This window comes from Drosophila eugracilis, unplaced genomic scaffold (assembly GCF_018153835.1).
Source record: "Drosophila eugracilis isolate 14026-0451.02 unplaced genomic scaffold, ASM1815383v1 contig_90, whole genome shotgun sequence".
NCBI lineage: Eukaryota > Metazoa > Arthropoda > Insecta > Diptera > Drosophilidae > Drosophila > Drosophila eugracilis.
Genome location: NW_024573812.1, coordinates 3,962,766 through 3,972,949, shown reverse-complemented (window position 1 = coordinate 3,972,949; position 10,184 = coordinate 3,962,766). Strand labels below are relative to the sequence as shown.

Here is a 10,184-nt window from a genome sequence, read left to right as displayed (position 1 = left end):
TTGAAGTTAAACAAACCATTTTTAAGTATCTTTTTAGATTGGCTTCTTTTTAGATAAAAAAATTATAAAATATTAAATTACCCAAACTTTTAACTTGAGTAAAATCTGCTTTCTGCTCTTAAGATTGTTTAAAAATTGGTGGGATCACATCCAAATTGTTCTTTTATCTAATTTATCCTATCTTTTCAATTGCTGTAAACATATACTGGGAAATCGGCTGGCAGGAAATTTAAAACGCCCAATATTATTCGACGGCGTTGCCCTGGACTTTGCTTTAGTTCGATCTCGGCGGCGGGGCCTGGCGACGAAATTCGAGTGCATCTAAGATGTTTACTTATGTGGGAGGCATCAGGTTAACTTCAAAGGGTTGTCAGCTTAAGCAGAAATTATATACAATTTTCAAGCTATGAAAGAATATAGTTCTAAATAGAACTATAGTTCTTTTGTAGTTTTTTTTCAATTAAACTATAAACTATATTTTAAGATACATTTATAGCATACATTTTAAGAACATAATGTTTTTTATTTACAAAAGGTGGTGTAGGTAAAGCATATGAAAACATTTAATGCGTTTCTTAAATTTGTTTTACATTGCTATATAATTGTTATGGCTAGCTTAAAATGTAACGGAAAAACATAACTTTTGAAAAGAATGATCTGGCAACTCTGACACATTTGGTTGTGGTATTTGATAATACATCGAAGTTGGTTGTTCGCTAGGCTAACTGATAAGGCTGTGAGTTCCGGCGAATTCACGAATAGAAAGGCGAATTGAAGAGGTTTAAAACCTGGCGCTAACCAAAAAGTATTCACAAGCTTACGATCATAATCAAATATTAAGTGTTATTAAAAATAAATTCTGAATAAGATATTTCAAGGCCAATAACCTGAAGATATAAAATTAAGTAATATCCCCGAGTATTAATAACATAAATGCTTCACAAAACGTGCTATAAAATGTAAGCGATATAATAATATGCTAATGAAATATTCTCCGAGAACGCATGAAACTCCCTCTATTTGGAGATTACACCTACTCAATCTTGGGCTTTACCCAATTAAAAACAATAAAATGCAATCGATTTTACCAGTTTAACCAACCCAAAATCATGGGACTCCCACAGCTGGGAGAGAAGCATTCCAAGCGATTTGGCCACTTTTGTTGTGTTGGCGGGGCGGAGTACGTTCGAAAATGTGCAAAGATAAGCAAAACGGTGCAAAAATAAGTAATAAAACGGAAAAAAGCCCCCAGAAAACAGAGCCCAGAATTCTCGCCAAGAATTAAACCGAAAATCCACAGAAAATGACCGATTTGTGGCCGTTAATGCGACGGCGGTGTATTCAGCTTTTGGTTTTCTGTTGGCGGTTTCGATTGCGAGTAGACCTCGTTTTGATAAGATATGACAATCATTGCCGATAAGGCAAACATTTCAAATACGCTGACGAGTGCATAATCAAGTGGAACAGGTGAAAAGTATATATATGTATATATATTCCAGGTTATTACAAATCACAGCGGTACTTACCGGGTAAAACTCTTCCTGGGGGATTTGGAAAGTCCGAAGTTTATTCGGCTCACTTGCTAGTTAGTCAGGGAAATTTTCGGTTCGTTTTTGATTTCGAAGTTGGCTTGCCAGACTGCCTGGTTGTGACGGAATTTTTAGCGCATTCCTTTTCGTTTCTTTCTTGGCTAAAAGAAAAGAGTTTACTGCACAGAAAAAATTTATAATTTTTGAAGTTTAAAGTATTTTTAAGAAAAAGTGTTTTTTAATCTTAAATAATAAATAAAACATATGCTTAAAAATTTGTAAAACCAATATTAAAACTATTTTTATTTTTATAGCTACATTTATAGATAAACAAAATTATTTTTCTGTGTGGCCTAGACTAATTAAGAATTTATGCCGCCTGCAATTGCACTCCAGAAACAAAAGCCAAGACAAAGAATGAGAGGCGGCAGCGGTGCTGGCGGAATTATGACAATAATTTGCTGTGGAAAATGCGACACAGAACGGAACCGCTAAGCCCGAGAGAGCAATCTAAATAATAATAATAAATAGTATAAAAAAGGCGAGCGCATAAAAAAATTATAACTAACTCGGCAGGCAAACAGTTAAAACCAGACGACGGGAGCGAGGTAAAAGATATGGTAAAGAGAGAGAGAGACAGAGAGAGCAAGATCGGGAGAGGCGATAATTCTCGCACTTGCTGCACCGCGAATTCCACTTCAGTGCGAATTCAAATGCGCAGGTGAGCGGTACGTTCGTTGAATATTACTCAAAAACACGACAATCACTGGCAAGAACGATTGTTAAGCCAGCATATAGCCAGTATTGCGTATACGCAGCGTGCACCGTGACCTTAAACCAAGCTAAACCGAACAATGTAAGTGCCAAAAATGGCAAGTGAACTCGAATGCCAGATAGTGAAGAAATTGAAATAAAAAAAAAATCAAAAGCAAATAAACGTACCGTCTACACGCGCTTACAAAACTGTCTCATTAACACGTGCCCACAAATTATGAACTGTGCAAAATGAAAAACCTGAAAATCAAACTCCAAATTTCATTAAGCAAATAAACGAAGAACAAAATAAAATGTGACTTTTCCCTCGAAACACTTTTGGCTGTAAAGCTGTTTTTTGGATTAAACTTGTCGTACCGAGTCGTGTCAGTAACGAGCGGTTTTCCCACTTTTTTTTTAGCCATTATTCTGTTTGCCCTTATCTTTGTAATCGGCTGACTAAACAGTAACTCTATTTTGTTAGCTGATTTCGCTAATGGGCGAAAAACGTATCATCAGAATGTGTCTTAATTCAAGGTTCCCATTTATATATCTATTTGTTTACCTATTCTTCTATCGATTTGATTTGATAAACATCGTTCCGAAAAGTTCCCCTACTTGATAAGAGCTTAATAATGGGCGCCGAATATACCTGGAAGTGGCTTTAAAACCCATTCAAATATTCAAACATTGATAAGGAGTGGGCGGATTGGTTAGAGATACCAGTATGAATCAGCTAATGATCGAGAGTTAATTTCCTAAACGATTCAGCTGGAAAATCAGCGCCACCATGCTTCCCTGATTTTGCAATAGTAATATTTTGTATTTCTACAAGTTAAGCCTTATATACCCTTTGCTCCACGGGAGTTAAAAGGTAGCCAAAGCCAAACACAATGGAACTTGCATGTGATGACGCTAAAAGCCCAATTAGTTATAACCAGTTTGCGGTCTATTAATAACGATTGAAAAATCCCCCAAGAAGCTTAAAAGTTCTATTAGGAGATTAAACCATTATCTTTACCTAAATATAACCCAAAATTATTATACTAAGGTCACGTAATGAATGAATCACTTAAGATAACAAGGGTTCTTTTTGTATTAGTTGGGGAAAAACCTTTTAAGTAAAACTGCAACTGTCGATTGCAGCCATAAAACAGTTTTATAGCCTCTACACAAATATGGGTACCCCGATTAGATAAAGACCAAAAAAGATTTGGTGTATATCTGTACATGTCTAACTATTGGGCTATTGGAACTTATCTAACTGGGTCATAAAGGTGATATTTTTGTGATTATTGGCCTCCATTTAATGGTTAGCCCGAATGCAGTGCAAGGTTATAATTTGTTACGATCAATTGTTAGTATTTCTGCGGAAGTCTTTGACATTTTCGAAGGTAACTGAACTGAATAAGGTTATCAAGTTCTTTGGGGTTTGTTGATAATATCAATATAAGTTAGGTCTATCCATAACTAATTCTATACAATGAACATCCGGACTTCTGTGAACTTATTTCTCATATATAATATAATATCTCATTCTGAATAAATCCAGCTCATATAAGAAGCAACTGTAGTGCCTTTTGATATGGGCAAATTCAAATGTGAAGCTATTCCGGAATCGAAATATTGCATTTCTGCGACTTTTTCTACTTTCTTTTGTTTAGTTTGTTCAGGGGAACTTCGTACTTCCTCCTCTATCAAGCCGTTCACTCTTCATTTGCTTTTTGTTGTGCCTCATTTGCGGTTTCGAGTGCTTTGTACTGGTTTTTTTGTTGCCACTTTTTTTGCTCAAATAAAAAACAGCAAACCAAACGTCACACATAATTAACTACACACAGATTGCTGTCTCTCTTTCCCACTCTGAAGCTCTCCATCTCTCTCTTTCTGTCTGTCACGAACCTCCGACAACTTGACGTCATTTGTCATAAAAATAAATCTTTTGTATCTCAAAGTTAAATTCTATGCAAATATTTGAGTATCTGCATAGGGTGGAGGAGGATTAAGACTTAAATTTAAAGAAAATGTTTGTTCTAGCGATGTCTTTAGTTTGGTTTGGGGTTATATAAAACAGAATTGCTGATCATCATTATAATTCGGAATATAATCTAACATAAAATTAATCTATAGTTTGATTTTTTGATTTCTTACAAAAGAAAAAAAAAGAAATCCACAAAATAAACATAACAAGAGTGAGAATTCTTAAAATAAAAGTTGTATTTCTCCAACTTTAAGTCATCTAGAAGATCTTTTTAATTACCATTGATTATCCTACACTCTATTATATTATCCAACTATAAAATCAAGGTCAAAATCCGGTTTTCCTAACCATTAATGACTTAAACCCCATGTCAAAATCTGCATTCGTTTTCCGTCATCATTTCTGGCCCCTACATGTCTAATTAGTTGTACAATCTCGACTTTAATTCTCAATTTATAGTGCTTTGACGATCGCTTTAATTGTAAATTTCTGTTTGCAGCGCAATTAAGGCGACGAAAAAGTATCAGCACCGTGGCAAAAGCAACAAAAACAGCACAGCCGTTGACGCCAACACAAACAGAGAGATACGAATACGTGTTCCTACACAAAAACAAAAACGCTAAAACAAAAAAAGAAAAATTAAATAAAATTAAAAATAAGATAAACATTATATACACTTGGCGGTGACAAAAAACCAAAAGTAAATAGCTGCTCGTAAACGTTTAATTCAACTGGAGCGCCGGGGGAGAATTGAGAGCCCAGCCAAAAGTCCCCCCACGATAATGTCTAAGTAAAAAACCTCCAGACAGAGAGTGAGAAAGAGAGAGTGAGCGAAAGAGAGGAAGAAAAAATCAGGAAAAGAGAAAGCTATAGATAAGGTTTATCGGGGGGACTACCACCCACATACCAAAATGGCCGACGACGAAGATCTCAGTCCGCTGCCCTTCCGCCGGGAGCGCAATCTCAGTAACCGCAACTTCAACAAACGCACCTCGCGTCGCCGGATCAGCCAACAGGCAGCGGAGCAGGAGCGGCATAGCAGCGCTCTCGTCAGTAGCAATCCAGAGTCCGTCGACGTCGCACGACGGGACAGTCCTCTGAGCTCCAGTAGCTCCAGTTCGTTCCAGCTCTCGTATTCCGTTAATTCCGATACGGAGAGTGCCTTCCATCGCCGCTCGTTGCTCAAGATGCACGAGGCGGAAAGTGGCGGAGTAGGTGGAGGTGTTCATGGTAACCCAGAGTCACCAGGGACGCCACAAACTCCCGATCCCGCTCTGCTAGATGTCCGGCAGAAGGTACACCGTTTTGAAACGCTCAAAGCAAGCATTGGGTTTATGAAGCAGGAGAGGCACAGCCTAAAATTGTTAGAGAACCGCCGACATCCGTCATTTGAGGAGTATTCCGGTGATAATGGCACGCCGCCAGCCACGCCCCCGAGACGTATACGTCTCCCGGGACTGGGCAGTAGTCGCAGCAGTTCCATACCCAGTATGCAAGGTGGAGAGAGCATCCATGAAGTGCGATCCGAAGACGAAGTTGATCAGATATCCGACTTTGAAACGGAACCACATGCACCCACCGAGGAATACGTTATTGCGGATACCATCTCGGAGGTCATACCCAGTCAGGAGGCTGTCGAGGATTCAAAGGGCCAGCAGCAGGTACAGCGATCCATTAGTGCAGATCAATCCAAAGAAAAGCCAGCAGCTCCGCTAAAAATGCGCAACGATTTCCCCAGGTAAATGTTTAAATAATGATAAGCCTTATCAGGGTGGGAGGGCTTATAGAAAACTTTAGATTGTGGAAAAACTAACAGGTGCAGCAGTGTATAAAGTTCTCTCTTACTAATGGGGAAATTTGTGTATTGGAATGTTTAAGGGAGTGACTTTTTAAGTTTTATTTACTCCACAGAAGTTTACTCTTTTCTACCTTAAGTTTTCATTTTAAGAAAGCTTACACGTGTGATCATTCTTTCTAATATATATATTAGTAGTAGTTATAGTATACCAACTATTTACTCAGATTTCTAGATATTTACTCAATTAGTTTCAGTTCGTGCAGAATAATAGACTTTACTTAGAGCTGCTTTCTCAAGTTAGTGCTAATATTTGTTTAATCATTTAACTGAAAGTTTAATAAGTAAACTAATAGTAGGCATTTACTAAATGTAAAGTTAATAGCAAAGGTAATGAAACAAATCCAAGTCTTTACCAATGCTGACCTTCCCTCCCAACTCGATTAACTAGATTTCGCGGTCGCTTAGCTTCCTTTTCGGTGTCAAAATCAAATAATGTGATTTTGGCCATATAGAAAAAACCCCAACTATTCACAGCACTAGCTCAGTCTGAACTTAATTGGCAAAGTGTTAATTGAGTTTTGGAGCACTTTTAGCCTAACCGGTTAGCCAGTGAAAATGCCAAAAAAAAAAGTATACACCCAAAATGAAGGATAGATACCCAGGTCAAAGCAGAGCAGGCATTTCGTTTATTATTCTAGTTTTGAGAACTATGCCAAAAATCGTAAAATGTACCTCTGGGAAACGTATGCCCTGAAGCAGTTTCATCTTGATAATGGATGAATCCAAGAAGGGCGAGGAGAAGAAGAGCCAATCACAGACGACTTCTGAAGATGATGTCGATCGCCAAATCTCCAATGAGGCTCAGCACGAGCGAGTGGAGCGTTCCCATGTCTATACAAAGCCTCCTAAAGTTTCCATGGCCACAGACACCGCAGATGATCCTTTTCCGTCTCGAAAAAAGAAGAGAAAGAAGACACCGCCAGCGGTGCCGGCGAAGAGAAGATCGGGTGAAAATGATTCCCAAACGGAAACTTTAAGTGCAGACAGTACTAGTCAACCCAGGTCTCAACCTTCACTAAGATCTGCCAGCAGCGAATATCCCTCCAGATCCCGCACATTCCACCGAGACGATAAGAGAGTACGATCTCGCTCCTTGGAGCAAGAGAGGTTCTCCTCATTAGAAATCACTCGAGAATCTGAAGCTAAGGCGAGAAGACATGGGGAGTATCCGGACGGGTACAAGGAGGATGGGATCAGTCCTAGAGGAGAAACCTCCTTCCATTGGCGAGCGAATCCATTCGATTTACCCGAGGATGGCTTCCTTTCCGGGGTCTGTAGAATCGCCTTCTGTTTGGACTAACTCCCAACTTTGTAAAGTCCTTTTCCAGCTGACGGGTTTCATTATGACCGCATTGGCCATGGGACTGCTTATCATGGTCTCCTGGTTTATCATCTCGCAAATGGATTTCATTCTGAAGGTGGTAACCAGGATAGCCAGATCAATAGAGGAGTCCATGGCGCTGTTCAGTACTCAAAGGAAACCACCTCGACAGGAATCGTTGCGTGAATGAATCTTTAGATTGAAATCTATGAAATACGAGGTCTATGAATCATTTCCCGAGGCAAACATGTATGCTCTGACATTATCTACTAGCCATGTTTTTAGCTGCTTAAAGGTTGCCACTGGTCTTATCAACCTCCTTCGACTGACTCATCCGCTGGCACGGGGGGTTATTATCTTAACAGTTATCACTGCTGCACTTGTTGTTGTTATTGTCTTGGGGGGGTTATTACCATTAAGCTGAAGATAACAAGTTTTTTCAATTTACAATAATCTCTCTTCCTCTTTAGAAACTATCGTTCCACGCCGAGGCGAAAGACTGAAATCATTGGGACCACCAATGAGCATTTGGTTGGCAAGTTTCACTCGGTCTATCAGCCTAAAGATGAGTGAGTATTAATCTTAAAAGCTTAAAAATAGAATAGAGTGCACTTCTGCTGATTAGTTGGAGTAAAAACTTATACTTCTTAATATCTATTTTCCAGAGAGGAGGAGGTCGAGATTGAGCTGCGGGACAAGAGCGACAAGTGCGTCCATCCCATTCTGGAGGAGCTGATCAAGACGGAGGAGGCCTACGTGAACAACCTGTACACGGGCATTGAGAACTATGGCAACATCTTCCAGCGCAAGGATCTTCCCCTGGGTCTGCGTGGCAAGAAGTACGATCTGTTTGGCAACATCGAGCAGATTGCCGAGTTCCATCGCGATGAATTCCTGCCCATGTTGCAGCGTAATCGACGCGATCTGAAACTGCTGTTCGATGAATTTCTGCACTTCCTGGATGTGAGTTTTTAGTAAATTGTGGAATGAAGATTTAGAAATTAATTTTTTTATTTACTTTTTAGCAAAACTGCTTTTATGGCTATGTCATCTTCACGATGAACAAGCAAAAGTCCCTCAAACTATGCGATCTCTACAAAAATTACTTCACTGTGAGTATAGAAAGATATCAAGTAAAGTTATTTTTAAAATCTTAATTGGAACATTAAGTGGTTTTGTTTGCTTAATTTAATCTTTGTGCAATATATTTATTATTTTATATAATATCTCTAATTATATGTTTAATTTTCCAGAGTATTCGCCTGGAACGCGATGATAAGTTGGGCATAAACAGCTTTCTGGTGCAGCCTATTCAGCGCATGGCTCGTTATCCTTTGCTCCTCACGCAGTTTATCAATGTAAGTAAATCTTAACAAGAAAAAGGTGTTAAAGCAAACTAATAATATCAAAAACCAACCTTAGACCTTCTTCAAGAACCGCGATATAGTGATGAAGCCACTAATAGAGTCCTGCTGCCGTCTGGAGAAGCGCCTACGTTCCCTGCTGACCACCACCAATGAATCGGAGATCATCAATGACATAGTAGACTGCCATGAGGTAGGAAATACTTACAAAGCTTACCTCATCCGAGTTTTTCTAAACTTTCCTCTCCACTTACAGTTCAATGTCTACTACCAGGGCAAATTCCGGAAGGTTAACGAGTTCCAGGTGCTCGATCATAAACTCAAGCGTAGCTACAGAGCCAAGGTCTTCATCTTCGACAAGTGTATCATCTATACGGAGATCAAGGGCAAGAATCTGATCTTCCATGGTCGTTATCCTTGCGAGCATATAGGCATCTCAGCTAAGGTGAAGTCATTTACACTTTACTATGAGCGAAGGAAACAGCAGGAATGTGAATTCACTGCAGATCCAGTCCAGATTGCCGCCTGGTTGGACTTAATCCGAGACATGATCAATAATTTTGCCAATGAGGAAAGGCAGAAGCTGCAGGAGCGCTATTCCCGAGAGAATGATCATCTGCATCGCAAGGCTCCCAGTTTTTCACTGTACCGCGATTCCAATCGCTTCAGTTCAGATAGCGGAATCGGTAATATCTGGATAATGCCAAAACCAGACGAAGACACGATCAGCAACAGAACTACTTGGTATGCGGTATCTTAGGGCATTGCAATATGAGACAAGGAAATAATCCTTTTTCTGTTATGGAAAATCGGCAGTTTGGAATAGATATATATGGTATGATATATAATATATATCTGAAGCTGTCTAAGGCGGCCAAGTTTCGGAGGGCCATCAAGCCAAGCCAAGTCAATATTTGAAATTTGTTTTTCAAATTCCTGCTCATTGTGAATGTGGCAAAAGGAGATCGAAGGGAAAACTTCTTTCGATTTGAATGCTAAATAACCAAATATTGAATTATAAGTTTAGTCGGTTAATTAAGTTGTATATATCCTGTATTATTGTTGTCACAAAATGCAATTCGTTGAACGTTCTCTTGTGCCTAGCTGGTTAAGCATTTTTGTTCTTTGTAAATATTAAAAATAGAAAAGAAGTTTTAAATAAAAATTAAAGATATGGAGAAGAATATGATTATTTTCCAGCTTAACAAAAATATAAAAAAAAAACTTTTGATTTTACAGAAATTTGAATTTAAATTTGAAAAAAAAAGATATCAAAACTCCCTTTATTACAATTTGATTTTTATCATTAATTCCCACAGCTATTCATTAAGGAAATATTTGTGAACATTATTTTTTAGAAAATCAGACACTTCCTTCCATT

At 38.7% G+C, this 10,184-nt stretch overlaps 1 protein-coding gene across 4 annotated transcripts; it reads left to right on the top strand.

The window, feature by feature from the left end:
• The first annotated feature begins 2,195 nt into the window (after nucleotides 1–2,195).
• Nucleotides 2,196–9,984, top strand: LOC108113176 (triple functional domain protein). Of its 4 annotated transcripts, none has more exons than XM_017223693.1 (8): nucleotides 2,196–2,385; nucleotides 4,760–5,998; nucleotides 7,910–8,008; nucleotides 8,105–8,402; nucleotides 8,465–8,551; nucleotides 8,693–8,797; nucleotides 8,862–8,996; nucleotides 9,060–9,984. In XM_017223693.1, exons 2-8 carry the CDS (start codon nucleotides 5,172–5,174, stop codon nucleotides 9,561–9,563), a joined length of 2,055 nt encoding a protein of 684 aa, XP_017079182.1. In that variant the 5' UTR covers nucleotides 2,196–2,385; nucleotides 4,760–5,171; the 3' UTR covers nucleotides 9,564–9,984. The 4 variants fall into 4 exon arrangements, with proteins under 4 accessions (XP_017079182.1, XP_017079184.1, XP_017079183.1 ...); XM_017223695.1 differs by having other exon boundaries at nucleotides 2,245–2,257; XM_017223694.2 differs by lacking the exon at nucleotides 2,196–2,385 and having other exon boundaries at nucleotides 4,281–5,998.
• The last annotated feature ends 200 nt before the right edge of the window (nucleotides 9,985–10,184 follow it).